At 39.4% G+C, this 23,379-nt stretch overlaps 1 protein-coding gene across 4 annotated transcripts in view; it reads right to left on the bottom strand.

Moving 5' to 3' along the window:
- CTNNA2 (catenin alpha 2) overlaps positions 1–23,379 on the bottom strand; it is a gene marked incomplete at its 5' end in the record, with an annotated part of 1,045,541 nt that overhangs the window by 243,032 nt on the left and 779,130 nt on the right. For 3 of the 4 annotated variants that reach the window (XM_081253620.1, XM_081253621.1, XM_081253622.1), the window contains one exon: positions 15,343–15,423. In XM_081253620.1, the coding sequence (XP_081109746.1) occupies positions 15,343–15,423 (81 nt within the window). Of the gene's footprint in view, positions 1–15,342; positions 15,424–23,379 lie in introns of those variants that run through there. The other variant, XM_081253623.1, reaches the window with a different exon arrangement.

Here is a 23,379-nt window from a genome sequence, read left to right as displayed (position 1 = left end):
AGTTTAACTCACAAACTCAAGAAGAAGAATAAACTGTCTCAAAAACGACCAAACTGGTCTACCAATGGGGTGGGACATGAGGAAGGTATGATGTGTATTGAGCCACTTTCAAATAGACACTGCAAAAGTGTTTTGCAGAGTTTAAAAATCTGCAACCATTTGATGAATATGAAACAGTTCTCTGAAAAAGACAGTTCAAGTAAAAAATGGCCCTCCCCAGCCAACAAGAATCAGAGAAGCTTAAACTTGGATGAGACTTTGAAGGCTGTATGCCCAATTTTAATCTAACCAATGAAAGGACACCTATGCAAATCTTTTTAATGGGTAGACATTCATTCTTTCTTTAATTTCAGTTTTATTGAGATAAAATTGAGATTAAAATAAAATTTTAAGATATTTAAAGAGTACATCGTGGTGATTTGATATACATATACATTGTGAAAGGATTCCTCCCATCTAGTTAATTAACATATCCATCACCTCACATACATTTGTTTTTTTTTTTGCTTTTTTGGTCAGAACTTTAAGTTCTACTCTCTTGGAAAATTTCTACTTTACAGTACAGTGTTATTAATTATAGTCACTTTATTATTTACAGGAGACTCTCAGACCTTATTCATCTCATAGGTTAAAGTTTGTACCTGTTTACCAACCTCTTCCCGTTCTCCCATCCTCCAGCCCCTTGCAGCCACTTTTCTATTTTCCACATTTACGAGTTTCACTTTTTTCTTTAAGATTCCACATATAAGTGATACCATGCAGTATTTGTCTTTCTCAGTTTGGCTTTTGTCACTTAACATAATGCCCTCGAGGCTCATCTATATTGTCACAAATGGCAGAATTTCCTTCTTTCTCATGGCTGAATAATAATCCGTTTTGTGTGTGTGTGTGTGTATGTGTGTATTTTATATATATATCTCACACCTTCTTTATCCATTCATCTGTTGATGGACACTTAGATTGCTTCCATATCTTGACTATTGTCAATAATGTTGCATGGACATGGGAGTTCAGATATTTCTTTGCTATTCTGTTCTCATTTCTTTTGGATATATATCCAGAAGTGGAGGAGCAGATCATATGGTAGTTTTATTTTTACCTTTTTGAGGAATCTCCATACTGTTTTCCACAGTCGTTGCACCAACTTATACTCCCACCAACAGTGCACAAGTGTTCTCTTTCCTCCACATCCTCACCAACACTTGTTATCTCTGGCCATCATAACAGGTATGAGATGATATCTCTGTGGTTTCGATTTGCATTTCCCTGATGATTACCTATGTTGAGCATGTACCTGTTGGCCATTTGTATATCTCTTTGGAGAAATGACTATTTGGGTTCTCTGTCCATTTTTAATGGGATTGTTTCTTTTCCTGCTGTTGAGTTGTATGAGTTCTTTGGATATTTTGGATATTAACCCCTTAAAATATATATGATTTGCAAATATTTTCTCCCATTCCATAAGTTTCCTTTTCATTTTGTTGATGGCTTCCTTTGCTGTACAGAAGGTTTTAGTTTGATGTAGTCCATTTGTTTTTGATTGTTTCTTTGTTTTTGCTTCGGTTGCCTTTGCTTTTGGTGTCAAATCCAAAAACTCATTGCAAAGACCACTTCCAAGGAGCTTATCCCCTATGTTTTCTTCTAGGAATTTTATGGTTTCAGGTCTTATGTTCAAGTTTTTAAATAATTTTGAGTTGATTTTTGTATATGGTGTAAGACAGGAGTCCTATTTTATTCTTCTGTATGTGGATATCCAGTTTTCCTAACTATTTATTGAAGAAACTACCCTTTCCCCATCATACATTCTTGATTCTAGTTGTTCATTCTTGTAAAGGTAATAAAGGCCCCTTAATAATCTGTCTTCAGTTGTGCATTTCAACATCTTTTTCTGATCTCACAGGGGGAAAAATAAGGATCCATAAAGAAAAATCTGCACAAATGCCACATTAGTATTAAAGAGATTTAAATGTTAGACCAAAGAAAACAAATAAGAGTAAATGCACAAAAATAAAATGGGGTAGGTAGTAATGCAATTAGCTCAAAGTAGGCAGGGACATTTTTATAAGAGTAGTAAGAAATTCACAGAGAAGAAAAAATATGCTTTATCTCTTTCTTTATTCCACTGCTTCTACTCAGTAATTGGTGTTCACTCATTCATTCCTTCTACTAGCATTTGAAGAGTTCAGGGTGTACCAAGCACTATGTTTGACCAGGGACACAAAGAAAAATAAGACAAATCATCTACTCTCACTCATTGCTAAAAATTCCTCTGTTACCTCAATTCCCAATTACTAATAAAGCTACAGTGATCAACTTAACCACATATACTTGACTGGCCTCAAAAATGCTGCTTAGAGGCAAGCATGAGCTCCTCCTATTCAGTGTATTGGAGGCTGGCCTAGGGAACACCCTAAAAGAGTCCAAATTTGTTAATATCTTTCACATCATATTACTAAAGACTTTTTCTCACTTAGAAAGGTTCTCCCAGGATTCCTCCACCTCTCCATCAGAACAGACATACTTTCAAATATGCAGTTTGTTAGCCTGGAAGTTTTGGTATTTCAAAAGGGTGGAATTTTAGGCAGCATAGGTGACGGTGGAAAAGATATTTCTAGTATAACACCTTGTTCAGAGCCCTTAACCCACCCTGAAAAGCAGACCGATTATTCTGTGTATTTGGAAGTTCTACTCAGTTTCCGGCTGCTCATTGCCCTTAATATTAATCCTGTGCATGTTCACTTTTATATCTTGCAGAGAAATTTCCTAGACATTATTTCATTTGACCTTATTTACGATGTCATGGTAAGGGTGACAGATGTGGTTTGCAGGGCGAGCATCGTTTTCTTTGTTATATCCTGATAGACGAGGAAAGGGAGGGTCCACTAGTTACACATAGAAAATACTAGAGTCAGGTCTCTGGTTCCAAGAATAGTGCTATTTTACTTAAGGTCTATGTGTTTATGAATCTGGCTGTTCAAATTCACAAAGCCCAATTGGACAAAGATGATCTTTTTTTCCATCCTTCACTCCCACACCTAGTCAACAATTTACCCCCAGCACTATATTCCCTCAGGCATTGCTTACCACAAAGGAGGATCTAAGTTTAGATAGCTGCATATTTCATTCTGAGTATTTATTATCTGCCATTGATTAACTGGTATTGAATGGGCATAAGCAGCTTGAATCCAATGTGAGAGAGCCAAGAGTTGTATCAAATAAGTTAAATCTAGCAAGGACTCTTAGGAATTTTATGAAATATTGCTCAAAGAAAGATTTGATATCCCCCACACCAACTGCATTGGCAATTGAGAGAGATAATCATTGAATGGATGGTTTTATAGAAGGCTAACAATAGAAGCCTATAAAAAGTATATTAAGAGCAAGATACAGAGGAGAACAACTCCCTAAAACCATATTTCTTTCTAGTGGGGTCAGTTCTGTACACCAGCCAGAGTGTGGCAGGATTTGTACCAGATAGAATCATCTGGCCCCATACTTCCATATTTCTGGTCATTCCACATTACAACACTAGGTAAGGGAAGATGGATGATGAGCACTTACTGTTGGTACATATGTCACTTGTAAATGAACCTCTAAAACTTCTGACCATTTGTGGTCATCAAAGAGCCCATCACATTTTCTAAAAGAGAAAGCCTTTCACCCATGTTCCCCTTCTCTAATCCAGTTATAGATAATCGTGTACCTCTGAGCTAACTTCTCTCTCCCTAGCTCTGCCCCCGTACGCTATACTTCTTCACTTTCTGTCTTTAACTATTACACAGTGTTTCCAACAGCTGCTGAATTCTTCCCTAGAGGGGCTTCATTTCAGACAGAGCCCTAATGATTACTCCACATTTCTAAGTTTGCAGAAATCCTATAACATGACTGATGCTATCACTGTTTAAGGGAAAGGCAGGAGACAGTCAGACTTCAGGTCTTTCAGTTTTTCAGGAGATCTGGACTCTTACACCATATTTGTTTCATCTCAAGCAGACTCTTACTTCTAGAGCATGGGTTGCCCTACTTTTCCTATAAAAGGCCAGACAATATATAATTTAGTCTTTGCAGCCAGTTGGTCTCTACCACAACTACTCAACTCTGCCATTATAGAACAAATACTGACAATACAACTGCTTTACCTAAACAGGCAGAAAGCCAGATTTGGGCCACAGGTTTGCAGGCACCTGTTTTATGTGGTTTCATCCATGGACGTTAAGTCTTGCAACCTTATCACTCTGTCCATGTCACTCTGTTGCTTCACTAGTACTGCAAATCCCTGGCTATTTCAAGCTCCATTCACCCACTCTTTACTTAGAACTGAGCATCTGCAGTACCCAACAGTTACCTGCTTAAGAAGAGAAATAAGGAGCCTAGAAATGGCCTCAAGAGTCCCCAAGGGGCCAGTCTGACTGCTTTACTTGACCAAGTTGAATTTTATTCTTTTTGCCTCACGCTCTGCTAGAAAACATAGGTTATTTCAATGGTGTTTAAGCAATTCCATTTCTAGCAGACACTTTGAGACAAAGAACAGAGGAATGGTTATCTGTAAAAGCAGGAGTTGTTGAATTTTCCTAAAAATTCTGTGGACTAGGAGGGTATCTGGTTGGGTTGCCCAGCCTGCTCATTACCTCAGTAGGTGTTCTGACCTGGACTGGACTCCAAATCCTGATATTTCCTCCTAATTTGGCAAACATATTGAGAGTATTTCCACAGACTGGACAAATATACAGTTGCACCCAAAGAGCAACAGACAAGCTGGTTGCTATGGTAATTTACAGACAATGAAAGTCACAACTGATCTACTTTCACCTGGTTATTATGGCATCTATAACTACAGCCTCAGGGTCACATTGATCTAAGCCTTCGGATTTCAAAGGAGGGGCTGAGGGAAATCTGCTCAGTCGGCATGGTTCATTAGTGCTCCCTTCTTCCTGCCCCTGTGACTCTGAGCCCTCTCTCGCCCATGTTCGCCTGCATGGACCTCCCAGCTCACCTTGACCAAAGGTGCTCTTCAACTTCTCTGTCACCCCCTTCATACAGCTGCAACTCCAACTGCAGCTACTTAAAGGCAGCTTGATCTTCACTGAAATTGAAGGAATCAAATAAAGGTATAGATGTACTGCCCTTAAGAGTTAACAGGATTGATGTACTCATGAAAAACCAAGAAATTGTGGAATGAGAGAGGAGGTACTGAGACTGGTTATTCACCCAAACTTCTGACAAGCACTTCTGGTTGGATCAGATGGAAAATCCCCTCTTATCACCAGAGCCCTCAAGACAAATCATTCCTCTCTAACCCTAGAACACTGGGGCACAATCCATTCATCTCTTTCTTACTGAATATACCAGGCAGGTCAGCTAGTCCCTCAATTTGCATTTAATCAGCTATCTCCCACCCCAGCTAAAATGAAAGTCCTTTACTTTTTTCCCCTGTGATTATTTAGGAAAATAATTATCAAAATCTCATTCATGTCTCAGTGTCTTGCACAGGGCTAGCCACAGATATGGATGATTTAAGGAAGAAAAAACAAATGATGATATTGAAGAGGAAAGCTATTATTTTGATTATTATTGAGGATCTCAAGACATTATTAATTGATATTTACCTTATAGCCTTCCCATTAATGGAATTTTAATAAAAACTATAAATTAAGACCAAAGTGTATCAACTTTAACAACTACAGTCATTTAAAGGACAGGCTTCAGAATCCGCCCACATGGGTTCACTAACTTACCAGCTTTATATCAGTAATAAATGTAATTTCACTGTCATAACTTCAAAATGCAACTCTGTAAAAATAAAATCTTTTGATAATAATAGACTGTAGAATCAAATTGTAGATAAAGTGTCAAGAAGAGAATGGACACTTGTTAAGAAAATGTCCAACAGTTTCAGTGGGTTTCAGTTTTGCTTTTTTGACCTTCATACATAACCAGATACAAATAGGAACAATGGATCAGATGATTAAGAGAGTTGGCTATTTCAGCTTTCTATGACAAGACAGCAGCAGCTGCTCCGTTCCTAAGCCTAACCACTCTTAGCATTCAGAGTTATGGAAAGGCAAGCCAAGTGGTTGTGAAGCCATGAATTCATATGCAGTAATAATCACTATTTGTAGGTCTTTGAAACTCTAAATAGAGTTCTTTACTGAAGCTTTTATCTGGGCCTTAAACTTAGACAAAGTAGAAAAAAAAATCATTTTGCAGCACAAAAGCAACATCAATGGTTGATAATTACAAAATCACTGATCTTAACTCAATTTCCTAGCTACTAAAATTGCCCAGTAATGGTACCAGATGCTGAGTAAAGGGATAAGCTCCCATATCTAAAGCAGAGGCTGTTGCAGGTGGTGTTAAGGATGCTGAAGAAAGACCTTTTGCCCTGAGAAAAGACCTTAGAGGTCCCTTCTACTTCTAAGAGTTTATGAGTCCATGACCACTGAATCCATCTCTCTTTTTTCAAAGCTGGTTGAGAAAAAAGTTCAGAAGATATTATTCCTTTCTTTTCCTACCTCTCCTTTTCCCCTACTTCTATCCCCTTCTGATTTTAGGGGTAACTGCAAATCTTTATAAACATATAATCATCATTCAGCTTTTAAAATAAGCATTTAAACAGACTGTATCCACCGTATATTAACACATATATGTGGAATCTGAAAAAATTGGTATAGATGACCTTATTTACAAAGCAGAAATAGAGACATAGAAGTAGAGAACAAACATATGGATACCAAGGGGGAAAAGGGGTGGTGGTGGGATGAATTCGGAGATTGGGATTGGCATATATAAACAATTGATACTATGTATAAAATGGATAAGTAATGAGAATCCACTGTATAGCACAGGGAACTCTACTCAATGATCTGTGGTGACCTAAATGAGAAGGAAGTCCAAACATGAGGGGATATATGTATATATATAGCTGATTCACTTTGCCGTACAACATAAAATAACACAATATTGTAAAGCAACTATACTCCAATAAAAAAAAAATGAGAGACTGTATCCCTCTTTCTGAAGTTAAAGATGGGTGTGATTTTTCTCCCTCTCGTTGGAGGACATTCTTTGTTGAGATGATTAAATTTCTTACCTTTTTTTCTGTATATGAAGGAAATTTTCCATGCTCCAGCCTGACAAAAATACCTGTTCTGGGTACAGTTTCCTGAAATGTGGCACCATATGTGCATCAGTAAACATTATGTGTAGAGTAAATTAAGCCAAGCCTTATAATGAGGCAGTAAGGAAATTACTGTAGACCTGAAAGAGTAAATCAGCAGTATTAAAATGCTCTCCATTTTCTCTGAAGCACTTCAGAGTGCCATAAAAAAAAGCTCTTATCACTGTGATACACATCAGAAAGAAATGCATTTGGAACAAGACAACCTAAAAGACACCACAATTCAAATAGGTCTTCAAATCTGGAGTCCAAGGTGTCATCTCATCACAAAATTTAAAAGTCAGCCCTTTTGCCACTAACGTAGGAGAAAAAAGAAAACTGCCTGACATTGAGACTTTGGGGGTAAACTCTCTCATATAGCAGGTGCAGTAAAGACATTAAGAGATAGAAGCTCTGGAGGAGAGCCAAGTCTAAGGAGAGTCACCCATCATAAACAAAATAGCAACGCTGTACATAAAAACAGGATCAGTATTGCTGGGTTTTTCTTTTGCTTCAGGCTTCAGTATAGCTCAGCACTGCCTTGCTACTGATCCTGTCTTTATTTACAATGTTGATAAGATGCTCATCACGAATATTTTTGCATTAATTTCAATTTTCTAAAATACTGCAGAAAATATTATTTATCTTGATTACTCAGTTTTTTGGTTCTCTCTAAAATTATGTGCCGTAGGCTACTGCCTCTTTCCCCTTCACCTCCACTTGGCCCTGCCCCAGAAAGCACAGATCTTGCCAAGCCCTTCAACACAGCACAGTAAACAATTAGACCATCCATTTCTAATCTTGGCCCATGGGGAGAAGAGGCTCAAGCTTGGATTCTCCCTCCCTCAAAACAAGTATTGTATCTGTGAAGTGGTGAGGTCTAGAAGACACCAAATGGATTGGAGAGAACGTGGAGGGCTTCTGGAATGCTCAAGTAAATCTTCCAAAGGACTGTAAGGAGATCTAAAAGTTCCCACCATCAGAAACAAAGGCAGTGGAATTCAAACCTGCCAGAACATCACAATTACCCAGAAAGCTTAGCATGATACAGAGTTTAAGTTACCACCGTCTGTACCTGAAATCAGAAATCTCTCAAAATGGAACCATATACAGGTTTCTCCCGCTATCCGAAAGTAGAGCGTCCCTATGAAACCGTTTGTAAGCCGAAATGCTGTAAACCGAACAAGCAACTACCGTATGATGCATCTTGCCAATGGATTCACAAAATAAATCAAGATAAAACACAGATGCTTATAAACACAGTTCAAAGCTATGGCAGCTGAATGCTGAGATGTTGAGTGTAGTTCCCGGAGAAGGGGCTTGGTGGCGCCACTCTTGCTACTCGCGGTGCCCACGGCCTGTATAAGAGCTGGCTGCAAAATACTGGACAGATTTTTGCGTTTCCTTTTTTTTTTTTTTTTTTTTTTTTTTTTTGTAAAAGCAAAAATCCTCCAGATTTCTTTCAGTTAGCAAAAACAGGAACTAATGTAGGTATTTCATAAAAGCAAAATGGCATAAAATGGACTTTCAGAAAGTGGGGGATACCTGTATCTGCATTTTGTCAGGTTCTTGAGCTGACTTTTCTCAAGCCAGCCCAGCATCAGGAGACATCTGTGTTAAAGCATAGAAGCTCTCTCTTAAGATGGAAAAAGCTGTTATTACAGTAAAACGGGACTTTTTAAGCTAACAAATCTTGTTCTTAAAACAACAGAAGCAAAGACATGAGAGCTTAGAACAGAGGGAAGTTGATGATTGGGATATTTTGGGGTGGGATAGCTGCATAGAGAGGATTCTTCATCTTTTCAACACCTTTGTGGTAGCAGCTTACTTTATTTTGGGCGCTAAGATATGCCTTAAGGAAACAAAGAGTATCAGGACACGGGCACAAGCAAAAGCACATAAACAACTTAAATCGACTGCAAAAAGTGTCATAATAAAGCTATTTTAAAATGCTTTAGGAACCTACTGAATAAACCCTGTTTATAAAAATTGGATAAAGTTGTGATGATAAGGTGACATTTAAGCTAAGCCTTGTAGGAAAAAATGTGAATTTTCCTAAAAGGAAAAAAACAAAAAAAACAAAAAAAAGGAGGGAGGGAGGACATTTGGAAAAATTGTTAATTTTCCTGGAAGAAAAAAATTAAAAGGATGGAAAGGGGTCATTCCAGGCAGAAGTAACATCAAGTGCAAAGTCATGAAGATGTGCTAATACTGGTCTAAGAGACTGCTGGAGCTACAGTGCGCTGAAGGTAGAGAGCCTGGGATCAAGGTACTGGTTATGAGGCTGTGACCATCCTTTTTGTGAAAAGCAATGAAGCAGTGCCAATAGCAGTGGAGAGGAAGGAATGCACTTGAAACACAGATAGGAGGTGGAATCAGCTGAACTAAATGACTGCACTTAGGATGGATGTTCTGAAAAGTCTGGGTAAGCTGAAAGGACATACAAAAAAAAAAAAAAAAAACCCTTGTTGTTTGAATCATCATCTTTGAAAATCTTCCAAATTTTCCTGCTTAGGAGTTACATCCTGGAAAATATGATAGAATTTTTTTATAGTCCTATATTGGATCTTCCAGTGTCAGGATCAAGATTTTATCTGGCATTCTCATTGCCTAGGACAGGAGGTGTCAGAGACAGGACCAAAAGCAGACATTCTCTTGAATGTCTCAGACATTCTCTTGAGACTCAGACATTGCTATGTATCCTTCCCCATCTCACTCTTCCTTGACTTCTGGGGCCTGGCAGTTTCCTATTCATACATGTGTTACAGATCCCTCTGCTCAGTACAGCATGTTATTTGATTAATCAATATTGATCAAGCTCCTGGACTCCTTCTGTGACCTAGACTCACTAGTGAGAGAGAAGTCAAGCTTGGCATCTTCCGTAAGCTTGTGTTCATGTGTGAACCATCAACCACATGTTGGCTCACAGGAATCAATTAAACTACTCCATGACTTGAATAGTGTCTTTGTAAGGAAAGAGCTTGCTGATAGTGATATTTTAAGAACTATTTGCAAGGATAAAATCATGTCCCTTGAACTTGGCCTAATGAGTGTTTTCTAGGAGATAAATAAGTATGTGGTGGTCTGACATTCAGGACTGCTGTAACAGGAATTTCCTAACGTAGAGATAGCTTGAATGTACAACCGTGATCAGGAGACTTGTCCAAAGATCACCTTTCAGAGTGCTCTTGACCTCTCTTCTACCACTGCTCCTCTCCTTCTGGTCTTTTTGATTCTGATTTTGGTGTTTCTGATGACATTTGTTTTCAGCTGTCCCAGAGTTTCTTATGTTCTGTATTTTAAACCCCAATTGCTGTAGGATCATTTTCTGGTCTCTACATTTCTACAGCAGCATGGCAATCTGACCTAGGGGTAATCTGACCAGGGATTGTTAGCTCTGACATAGGGTTTCAATGTGAAGAACACAAACCTTAACATTTGGAGGAAATCTATATTTTGTTTCATAATTTTTAAATTGTAGCCATATAGATAGCTTCATATCCTTATGAGGAAAGCAGCTTCAAGTCTGGAAATAAATGATTTCAAAATGTTTTCTTACAATGAATCTAAAAATAATTGGCCCCATCAGCAGATGTGAGAAAGAATTGAATGCTTTAAAATTCCCTTTTTTCTGTAAATGTTTTGGAAAGTCTATAATTCATGCTTTGAGAAGCCAGCTACCTAAACATAATAGCACTTTTTAAAAAGAGGTTCCAGAGAACCATAACAGCTGGAGACCTGAGAGATTATATCCTATCATAAACAAGAACCCTATTTTTGACATGCACCACAGATGTATTTTTCTGTCTGAAGTACGTACATGTCACTCATCCCCAACCCCATGGTGGTAAAGGTGCTGTTGAAAACCACAAAGCACCTCTATATATTACACGAACACTCCTTCCCCAACTGCCTCCCCCAAAGGAGATTAGTGTATGGGTGACCCAACTGTATCCACTGGTTCTATGGATTGGCAGGATGGGGAATGATTATGAGCCAAGACCCCACAGCCGGACTGCCTGGACTGGGACCTCCATGAATCCATATTTTGCATGGCCGTGGATGCATTACTTGGCTTCACGTCCCCATCTGTAAAATGGACATGGTAACAATCTTTTCTATCTCACAGAGCTGGCATGAGGATTAAATAGGGTCCATTTGTAGAGATAACTTAGAACAGTGCCTGGCACATTGTAAGGGCTCAATATATGTCAGCTATTTTTTAGTTTACATTTTGTGGACAGTGATTTTACAAGGTCTAGCTGATGACTACCCACCTTTAGCCACAGTTCTTATATATGGAATTGGGTCACAAAGGGGACAGCTGAGGAATCTTCAGCTGTAATTATTTCTTACTAATCTTGGAAGCTTTCCCTGTAGTCCTATCTGGAGGCAGGATCTTGGTAAATCAACCTTTAATGTGACACCCAGTGACATGTTTTGCTTGTTTGTTTGTAATCCTTTGTTATATAATCCATTCTATTAAGTATGCATCCCAATGTAAAAGCATTCTATACATGGTTTGGTTGTCTTTTGAAAAAGTTTTGACTGTGATAGCAAAATGGACACTTTTGTCAAGTTGACGCACTGAATCTCATTGCTGGAATTATTACGATGGCTATTAAGGGTGAAGGAATAAGAGTTAGTCCATTGATTGGTTTGGGGAATGAGAGAGAGTTGCTAAGTTTAGCAACACACTAACATGTTATGATTACTACTTATTAACTTCTCATAGGAAAACATCTGGGTCTTGCTTTGCTTATCAACTTGGGGGGGGGGAAGACTAATACAAGCACCAAAATAAGAATCAGGATAAACCATCGTCACTGTAAGCTTAAGGAAAATCGAGACCATGCCTAGAATAGTTCACAGGTGGCACATAGAAGGAGGACATCGAGGAACAGCTGGCAGACACCAAATGGGCCCTCTCTAAGGGATGGGTAGACCGCGTGGGCTACTGGGTACTCAGGCAGGGACTCGGCCAAAAGCTTTTTTTCTTATAATGGGCTGACTCCAGAATCACAGCAGTGACAGTAGCTCAGACACGGGGCATACTGTGCCCACAGCTCTAAAATTAAAACAAAATGCTTAAAGCCGGCAGTTATGTTCCCCTAAATCCATTTTTAATTCCAAACAAAATACTCTTAAAAGGATTCTGTTCTACCACTGCCCACTCTCAGGGGCTTAATTGGCAAGATGGATCCATGCCAATCAGTTGAAATAACGCCCATGGGTTCCTGCAAACTTTTTCACAATTTATGACTCCCCAGTTCCTTGGGACATACTGCCTGAAAAAAAGGGACTTCTACTTGGTTCAAAATTCTACTTAAACAGAAATCCTTTTTATTCAATTGCTTGATTTTTTTTTTCATGTGTTTCCAAATTTAAGTCCACTTTCATTAGGCAAATTCAAAATAATAATCAAAATTGACTTTATTTTTTAATTTGGTGACTACAACTTTGCAAGACTCCAGGGTCACCTTCTGAAGAACACTGCCCAATCTTAGGGCTCTGAGGAAGAGGGAGAAAATGGAAAGGGTGGGAATTTATGAAAGTCACTAGAAATATTTTTCTTTGATTTCAGCTTTTTTCCCTATGTGACTTAATTTCTCTAAATATTGTATAAAGAAATATAGGTGTACGGGGAAGTGGAGCCAGATAGCTGAGGGTTTTCATTGTGAATCTTTTCTAACAAAGGCCTGTCTGTAATTGAAGGAACACAAAGTGTTTCAGTTTTCATTTATTTGAGCCACTAGCATTCACTGGGCCACCACATAGCTGCTATCAGAAACTCAGATAAAGCTTTTTTAATCCAATTAACTAGCTACCTAAATCTAAACTGAAGATGCACCTGAGCCAAGCTAATCAGACTCCTTGCATGTTCCATCTACAGAAATGTTAGATAGCTTCTGTTTAGCTCAGAGAAGCTTTTGTACCAGTACAGGTGTACATGGAGAAACAGAAGAAATGGGAAAAAACAGATTAAAATATTCCAACATATAGATAGGGATGGAACTGACAGATGAGGACCATCTTAGTTCTAGAAATGCATACTGGGGAAGAGAAGGATGTTTGAACCAAATTCAGGGATGTGGTGTGAAATTATGCCATAACTGTTGGATCTGAATATCATGAAACAACTTTCTTTTACTCTTATTCCTCTCAATCGTTGGGAAAGGTGAGCAGAAAAAAAAATAAACTCATACATGGAATGATTTGAGGGGATGACATATTCCTTCTACTGCCACCCTAAAAGAAGCCCCCCAAGGATCTTGTCACCAAAGCTTTAAAATTCCACGATGAATCTACCTTCAAATTTCACCACTGTCCACAGCTAAAAGAGTGGACAATTTATTGATAATTGTAACACCAGGGTGAAAACTACTTTATCCATTCCTTCCTAATGAGAGAAAAAAAATTCCTATGATAGGTCCATGAGTGCAGAGAACTTAAGGGTACTGGCTCCAGAATGTAAAAGAATGGTCTCTACTAAGACCTAGAGGGGGAGGGAAGACTCGTTTCATGGATTTTGCCTCGTTGACAATCTAGCCAAAGGTAAACCTTAGAGGAGATGCCTGATGCCCTCCCACTGCTTTTAAAACCAGCAGTTATCTGGCATTAGGACCTCTGGCAGAGAAAATAAATGGACTAATTCAAAGATAGCTTACAGACCCAGTTTGGCTTCTTACTTTTACAAATAGGAGAAGGAGACCAAGAGATGAAGGATCCACAGTCATACAGCCAGTTTAGTGGCAGAGCTAGAAGTAAAACCCTGAGCTCCAGACACCTGATTCACTGTTTCCCACCAATCCCAATCCCAATTCCTACTAGCAGTATCATTTCATATCAGATGGGGGCTTTGTATGGAAAGATTGTCTAAGAGGGCAAGGAGAAGCAGACCTGGCCATACAGCTCTTTGGGTATTACCTAATAATGCCTAAGAATGCAATGTTTTATTCTCCTTTTTTTTCAAGGTAAAATAAAAAGAAAATGCTTTCCCCAAAATGGCTTGTTACCTGGGCAAACTAGAGTCTTCATATCCCAGAACTAATTGTGGTATCTCCTAGAGGACATTAGCTCAAGTGTGTCTGGTGACATCCTGAAAAGAGCTCAGAAGCTCCCAAGCAGTGATCTGAAGTGGTGTTTTCCTCTCATTCAAACCATTTTTTAAGATGCTCCTTGGCTGTTCTTGCCCAGGCACCTTGCTAATCTTGTCTGTTCTTGACAAACTGCAGGACTGAGTGCTAGGTGATGCATCCCTGCCAGTCCAGCTTTTCCAGATGGAGAAAGTAAAGCAGGTGTTACCCCAGGGCTGTGGTTGGTTCCAGATGACCAACACAATCAACACTTAATGAGATGGATACATGCAAAAGCTACCAGAAGGAGACAGGATGTCTCTCAGGCAGAAATCATGAAGGAATTATTTGGGAACTTAATGGATGGTATTGTCTCTTCTAGAGAAGAGAGAGAAGACAGTGAAGCTCACCACGGCAACATATAAAATAAGATTTACTGTCTTATAGACAACATGTACTAGTGTTCATGTAGCACTTTCAAGATGAAAAGGGGCCCTGACTAGAGATTTCTCACCCCTCCCCCAACATGGACCCCTTCAGACAAATGATGCCATTAGCCATTTAAATCATCCAACTGCCTTTCCTTGCTTTGGTTCCCTGCTCCCCAAACAACCAGATTTTCCCCTAGATTTATATCCTTGAGGAAATACACTGGGTCAGAGACCTCAATTAGTCCATCAGATTAAGAGTTGTGTTTCTCAGTAACCATTGGCATTCTTGTTTATTCACTGATTGCCTTGGGAGTTTAAGACCCAGAAGAAATCAGAGGCTGGTTCTTTACACACCTGGGTCTGAAAAACTGAAAACCAGGTGAAGAAGGCAGAGAATGCATCGCCTCTCCACCTGGGAAGATTGTGTCTGGCCAGTGAGAGGGCTCTCCCCCACCTCCCCTCACCTCAGGGATTATTTTCATCACCACACCCTTTGCACCTGTCACATCTCTCTCTGTTCAGCAGACTCTAAGTTGTTGATGAAAAGTTTCTGTGTATATGTAGATGTTATAAAGAATAGCGAGATGAACATCAGCTCTAACACAACACCCTGAAAAAGGACATTCTCAGAAAACCCCCACTAAGTACCATGAACCTATAATAAAAACAAGAACAGTACCTGTCTCCTTAGATCCCTTGTTTTCTTGGTCATCTTATCAATTGCAATGTTTAGAGGATCTCCTTTTTCTTTTCTTCCAGTCTATTAAGAAAAGAGAAATAATTTCTGATTTAGAAAAATTCAATGTTAGTGACATTACAGGTTAAAAAAATTCAGAAACACACTTGAATTGTAGAGTTCAAGACATTTTTAAAAAATGATTCTCTTCAGGCTTCCCTGGTGGCGCAGTGGTTGAGAGTCAGCCTGCCGATGCAGGGGACACGGGTTCGTGCCCCGGTCCGAGAAGATCCCACATGCTGCAGAGCGGCTGGGCCCGTGAGCCATGGCCGCTGAGCCTGTGCGTCCGGAGCCTGTGCTCGGCAACGGGAGAGGCCACGACAGTGAGAGGCCCGCATACCGCAAAAAAAGAAAAAAAAAAAAAAAAAAGATTATCTTCAATACACAGCTAGTACAACTTGGTCTCTAAAGTTGATTTTCTCTGGAGTAAAAAATGATGAAATCAATACATTCTCAAGATGGTTACACATATGTCCATATTCAACTCCATTCAAATCTATGTTTTCTTCCCTTCTCCAGACATTCAGCAATTAGTAAACACAAGGATGTTTTGTTATTGCCTTCAAATACAAATGTTTTGTGTTTTTCTATTATGTAAGCACACTTCTGAATAGAAGGTGACTGAAATAGAAACTAAATTATAAAAGAAACTTAAGGTAAATGATCAGAATTCAGAATTTTATACCAATATATCATAAGCCATTTGTAACTTCTGTATCAAAATCAAAAGAGATGTTTTAGTAGAAAACATAGTGTTTTAATCTTTGTTCTGCCATGAAGTGGAATGCTAAACATTATAATAAGGAACCCACAGCTTGAGGTCATGAGGAAAATTTCCCTTATGACTGTAACAAGCAGAGGCAAACGCAAAAGAAAATAATAATAATAATCTTGATAAATTATTCAGTGGAAGTTTGACCAGTTTCTGTTTTCCCTTCTGTTTTTTCTATTTTTTTCATTGCTGTAGTAACACAATTAAAACCAAACCAAACAGAGCCTCCATTATCTTTTTAAAACCACAACAGCAACAAGATTCCCATGGATAAAAAGCTCTACATAACTTTGTGGATGGAATTATCTTCCTCTGAAGAGAAAATTGTTCTCAGAATCTTTGTCAAATCTATTAAATTATCTAAACTTTAGTCAAACACCCTACAGATCTATTTATTTATGGTCCTAGTGGCAGGCCAATTCTTGTTCCATACTCAGTCTCTGTAAAACCAAGTAGGTCTCTGCAGTAATTTGTGTATATGATGAAATGAGATCCCAGGTCATAAACTGTGCCTCATGGGATAATGTGTTTCGAGGATCCATAGAAATGAACATTGGACAGATTTCTAGATGTTCTCTTCCAATGGTAAAATCCTGGATGCATAAGGCTGATACATACACATCCAATTTACATATACCTAGATTTAAAGCAGTCACTCTTTTCTACAACTTGCTTAATTAATCATTTTTTCTTGAATGAATGGTCGATGTGTAATCCTATAGGATTTTTCATGAAAAAGCCAAAACCAGGGCATATGTGCATATTTTTAATCAATTAAAACCTACAAATCCCCATCACCATTTTTCCACTCCCTAAACTCAAATGCTGACCCTCTCAGATGTACACTCGGAAGTTTTGTAGGTAGAAAGAGCTTAAAATAAAGTGACCACCATTTACAACTTTGAAACATCAGCATACAATTAGCTAAAAGGAAACAAAAGTATATGGAGAAGAACGATGCGCTGCTTAATCTTCCGAGGACTGCTGTCACATAGTGAGCATGACTTCAGCGCCCTGGCTCGCCATAGTCAGGTGTGACACCAGCTTAGCAGCCAGAGCTGTTTCTTTTCTCTTTGGTTTCCTCCTTGCAAATAGGACGTCTGCCTTCAAAATACGGGCACTTTGACAGGGCTCTGGACCACAGTCATTCTGGAACCACAGATTTCTCAAGCCCTTTCCATGTAGGAGAGTAATTAAAAACTTACTTTGAAAAATGAACAATTGTGAGTTTGTTTTAAAATGTGACTATGAGAGAAGCAGACTGAATCACTGAACTTTCCAATGTAAAAAAAAGTCAAGACAGTGTGAATACACAAAATAATTACTGAACAAATACTGTGTCATACAGGGCTCATTGCATCCTGACAGTGACATATCATTATCTCCATTTACAAAGGAGACCATGAGGATGACAGAAGACCTGGGACCAGGGTGAGAGGAGTGAGGCACTTGCCTCAGGTATAAAATGTAAGGGGTCATCAAAAAACTCAGGAATCAAGATAAACAATAGTTTAATGCAATAGTTTAAAAACTCAAAATTAATGCCAAAAAATCCATGCTGAACAAGGATCAAAACTTTAAATAGGGCTTCCCTGGTGGCGCAGTGGTTGAGAGTCCGCCTGCCGATGCAGGGGACGCAGGTTCGTGCCCCGGTCCGGGAGGATCCCGCATGCCGCGGGGCGGCTGGGCCCGTGCGCCATGGCCGCTGAGCCTGCGCGTCCGGAGCCTGTGCTCCACAACGGGAGAGGCCACAGCAGTGAGAGGCCCAGGTACAGCAGAAAAAGAAAAAAAAAGAAAAACTTTAAATAAAGCCAAGTCCTGACAGGGCCAGGATTAGGTGAGGCCAGTAAGGTGCGTCACACAAGTACAGGTCAGATAACATTTTTAAATTTTAAACTTTAAAAAATTAGGGGATATATTTATACTAAAAAAAAAAGTCATTGTTTACCTAAATTTCAAATTTAACTGGGTGTCCTATAATTTTATGTGCTAAATCCAGCAACCCTACCCCCAAGGGTAATGGGGATGCTCAAAGTTGTAAGTAGGGTGGTTACAGACACACATTCTGTGAATAGCTGAGCAACATGGGATTCTGTATCCCATCTGGCATCAATAACCAGCAACTGTATAGCACATGTCCCAGAGATGTGAGGCATCATGTTGGTCAGCGGGGCGTGGTGGTAGGGGGGTGCAGGGGATGCACAAAAAGCGAGAGTCACATTCTCACACTTGAGGAGCTCCTAATCCAGTGAGTGACCCCAATGTGAGAGCAAAAAGACTAACAACTCCACAGAGAGACTAACTCCCTACAGGGCTAAATAAGATGCTCCAAAGAGGAAGGAGATGCTGCATTTGGGAAGTCAGTAATCTCACAGAGGGATCGGAAGATTTAGCTAGACCTTAAGTCCCGGGCAAAATTCGAATAGGAAAGAGGGTGGGCCAAAGTAGCATCAAGAGAAGAAAGAACAAGGCAGGTACTGGGAGGACAGTGAATGGAATGGGCCAGCCTTTTCTCCACGATGTGAAGGGATTGGTTTGACTAGCTCTAGAGACAGGTTATTTTTATAGGAGCTTCTTTATAGTATGATTACAGCCAACTATAGTATGATCTGCAAGTTCAGAGCATCTCCAGTGACATTAGCATCCCAGGTCCCTGTGTTGTTGGGATTCTCTTTGTATAATATTTGTGATCTGGTGTCTTGAGCTTTCAAATCTTTGGCTGAAAGCAGTTCAAAAAACTGCAGTTGACTTGGGTGCCATCTTTGTTTCCATAGTTTAGAGAGGTGAGGGAATGGTAAGGCTGGGACTAGAGCTTAAGAAACTGGGGTCACCAGCTGAAATCATCCATTCACTGGCCCTTTGTTAGCACTAATTTTTAAAAATAAGGTAGGGGCACAGGAACAAGGCTAGTAACCCCTCAATGCTCAGATTTATGTAGTAAATGGGGACTAGCAGCCCACGACTCCATATTTTCCTGTGCTCTGGTATGACCCCAGGTAGAAATACTTTTAAATTATCAACCTAAATTGGACAGGAAGCTAATCATTGAGAGAGACCAAACAAAGAAAGACTCCTGACTCCTAGTCAGGAGTCCTAGTCAGACTTTCTTTATTAAGTTCTGTGATCTTGGAATAATGATCTGCTCATTTTTTATGTCTGAGTTTTCTCATAAGCACAATGGATAGCATAATATATGCCCTATCTTCTTCACCAGGTTAGCAGGACAATCAATCAAGGTGTCAATGTGCTGGAAACAACAAAAGGTGTTAACAGTATTCAGGGTAATTAGGAAAGTATTTCTACTGTGGAAAAAAATGAAAGTACTGCTTTGGAAAGTACACAGAAACTATTTTTAGATCACCTGGACTGCAACTTTCTCCACTCAGGCAGATAATATATGAAAACCTTGCCAAAGACTAGAATTCCTAAAGAAGAGTTATTTCTGTTTAAGGAAGGAATATTTTGGGCGGTTCATTTTTAATGACTAGTATGGGATATTCTAAGAGGTGAAATAAGGGTCAAAAACTCCAGATGAATGTCTTTTACATAGTAGGTTGTTGGATATATTTGTTAAATAACTAAAGATTTGATCATCATGAGCAAATTCTAGTTCCCAGGGGATCAACAAGAAGCCTAACCTAAACTCTCCCTCCCTGACCCTCCAGGCTCTATAAACTAAAAATTGTTTAACAAACTGAAGTGAAGAGAGACCTCTGTCTTCATTTTCACACCATCACCTAGTAAACAAAAGTGTGTGGTCTTCAGCCAGTCATCCCTTTATTCCCTGCCTTTGCTGAACAGAAGGAAACGAAAAGCAGTCATAAGCACTCTCTGCCAATAACTACCTAAGTGATTTGGCACTTCTCTACACTCCAGACTTATCATCTGTCCAATGGAGGGGCCAGAGATGAGTGACAGACCCCAGGAAATGGGGGATCCCGAACATGTAACCACGCGTCCCTTGTAGGGAGGCTCTCACGGCACTGAAGAATGGGCTAGAATTGGCTGTCAGTTGGGGTATTCTTATCTCTAAAATGTGGATAAGTGCTTGCTTTGGGGATTATTGTGACCATAAAAGAGATAGGATCTGCAGCATGTAGCACAGTACCTGACCCAGCAGAGGTAACTCAATCAATTGCTTCTCCTTCCTCACCCCCTCATTCCTCTCAAAGATGAAAAGACCAAAATCCAGAAAGATAAAATCACTGATCACATGGCTCACTAGTGTCTGACCAGGATCTCTGGACTTCCAGCCCAGGGCCATTTCCATTCCATGTCTAAACCTTCTCCCATCTCTAAAATTCTAGGATTCTGTGATTTTATAGAGTTTCATGTTTCTTTTCAAAGGCTCTCAAAAAAAATCCCTGTTTGAGGTGTATCTGCCCTATCACATGTTGTCTGCAGACCCTGTGTGCCTTTCTCAGACTGCTCCCTACTTGTCTTCTTTATCTTTACCTGCAGAGAACGAGTCTGCAATAGAGATAACCATTTAATAAATATCATTATTAAAAAAAGAAGAAGAAGACAGGCATGAGCAATCTCTCACACTGCTTCAGGCAGCCTTCCTAGTTGCCATCTGTTGTGCTAGGGAGGTGCGTGTTTATTAAACTTTATTTGTTTTAGTCGCTGGGCTCTATTTTACAAAACACATTTGGGGTAGATCCGCAGCTTGAATTGATGAGAGGGAAGGGAATGAATTTCCTGATTTGGCTTTTTATAGGGGGTCCTTTATTCTCCCAGCCTCTGGCTCTAAATTCAAGTCCAGTTTGCCAAAGTATTAGATGCTGTCAAGAAGACTTTCATATTTTCAGTTTAATCCTACACAAAAATGATTGAGGCCATTAATTGAAATTCTGATTTTTCACCATCATTCTCCAGGAAAAAGACAATATTTTAGTTCATTTTTAAAATAAAACTATCCTTTGTCCTTTTGTGAAATAAAAGCCCTTCTACTTATCAGAAGAGTGTCTTCATTGTTCTTCTTTTTCTCTCTCCCTTTTATTAAATATCCATCATCCCTTCTGAAACACTGAAGACATATGCAGTATATTTAAATTGTATGCTGCATAGTTCACAACTCCTTAATTTATAAAACAAAAAAGTAAGGAATAGTAATTTTTGAATTTCTGAAAGTGACTGTGTATTTGTTTAAAGGCTGTTCCCCATCCAAGACCCTCATTCCACATTAAACACATAATTCAGTACAAGGAGTCACTCATGGAGGCCCTGAGGATATAAATCTATTATCTCAGTGCTTCCATCAAATCTGTGGTTTCATGTTAGTTTCAGGGCACAATATTAATATGTGGGAAATGGCTGTAAGAAAGCAAATGTCTATCACTTTTTCCTTTCCCTCAACAGTACCTGCAAACTTGATTGAATGTATGAGAAATCTTCAAAATACTGTATAGCAATGACTCTACTATGCTGAATGCATGGGCAGCTAATCAAATGCCCAGTCTTCAGATTGTTGTCATTTTAAAGAGATGGAAGTCAAAATCATCAGAACAGCAGAAAGCAATAATGTGCCATGCACTCCATCTCCCACACATTTTCCTGTCATTTAAACCTATGATATAGACAACAGGAGGGAGGAGAAAAAATTATCTATTGATCTAGCAGTCACCCTATCATATTTGGAGGGTTGACCATCTACCCTCAAACCCTGCATGTAGAAATCATATTCTTATTACAAATAGCACCAAAAATATGAATGTTTCATAATACCTTTACATTCGGTGTCAATCACAGTCTGAGAATGTGAACCTTTCTAAATATTTCCTTTTCACTAGCTATGGACATTTTTCTTAGAAAAGAAATGGACAATATCTCTTTAGAATGGATAAAAGTTTAGCATCAGCCTCAAATCAAACCCACGATCAGGATACTTTGACCACGTAAAAACCCAGCTTTCCTGGACTCTGGAATAGGGGTGGGAGGATAAAAGTAGAAAGGGAAAAACTGATGAAAATGTGTCAAGGCAAAAATGTGTCTGACATTTCTCTGCCAGGCCTCACCAATGCCCAAGGAAAGGATCATCAATATATAGAAGGTTAAAGCAGCAGGATGGCATTATTTGTGAAACTCCCAGACCATACCTACTAGCATAGCAATGTTAGTACACACATCAGGCAGTGCACAGAGAAGGCCTGACTCAGAGAGATCAGGGCACATCACTATTTGTTTTCATTCTCCCAGCAACCTCATGTTCTTCCAGTAAACCCTCTAATTTTTCCTTCGGACTCTCAACCAAGGAGTTCTGGCCCAGGGATAAACTCAGGATAACATCCGAACCAGTGAGATTCAACTATAAAGTGGTAGGTAAAATTATTAAGAAGGAGGCATATTTTTCTGCACTGAGATTGATAAACTGGAAGCAGATACACCTTGAGCTAGTTAGGGAGTCTTTCAAAATAGGTGCCATAAAAAGAAAGCATAGCTGGGAGGTGGGGGGAGGGGAGGGAAGGAGAGAGAGAGAGAGAGAGAGAGAGAGAGAGATGAGAGATTAATTGGGCTGAAAAGACATGAGATGCTAGGGAAAGGAAATAGAGGGAAAGGGGAAGGAAGGGAAGAGAAGGGGAAGGGAAGTCAGCTTTTGAAGTCAAAACAAATTGGTTCATAGTTTCCATTATATACTAAACTTGTAAAAATAAAGCTCCATGAGGGTACAGTCTGGGCTTTACCTACCATTATATCTGGCAGCCTGGAGCTTTGCCTGGCACATAATAGGCACTTAAAAATTGTATTATATTAGTGAATGAAACACATGGGTTCCTGAATCCAGCTGTACCTAAATCCATTAGTATCTATCAATACATTTCCTAGTGTCACAAGTTAACCAATTCCCCCACGTTTCTTGATGTTGGATTTCTGTCACTTACAACCAAAGAGGTCTGACTAAATCAGAGACATTACACTACCAGACCAAACTAATTTGAAGGCAGTATGGAAGACAGTGAAACCTCAGCAAGTACCCCATGGACACAGCTCAGAGAACCAAAGGAGCTCAGGCCTTGGTTTCACCTACAGACATTTTCCCTGCACTAATCACTGCCCAAGTTCTAAATCCTAATATAATATTTCTCCCCTAAATCTGATCAGTCACTAAACTTGAGAATTTTTCCATCAAAAAGTCTCTAGGATTCCTGCTGTTCCTCAAATCACTCCACTCATGACACCCAGCTTCCCCAGTGTACATCTCCTACACC

The sequence above is a fragment of the Mesoplodon bidens genome, assembly GCF_964165515.1.
Source record: "Mesoplodon bidens genome assembly, chromosome: 14".
Lineage (NCBI taxonomy): Eukaryota > Metazoa > Chordata > Mammalia > Artiodactyla > Ziphiidae > Mesoplodon > Mesoplodon bidens.
Note: the sequence above shows the minus strand (reverse complement) of the source record. Positions and strands in the feature narration are given on the sequence as shown.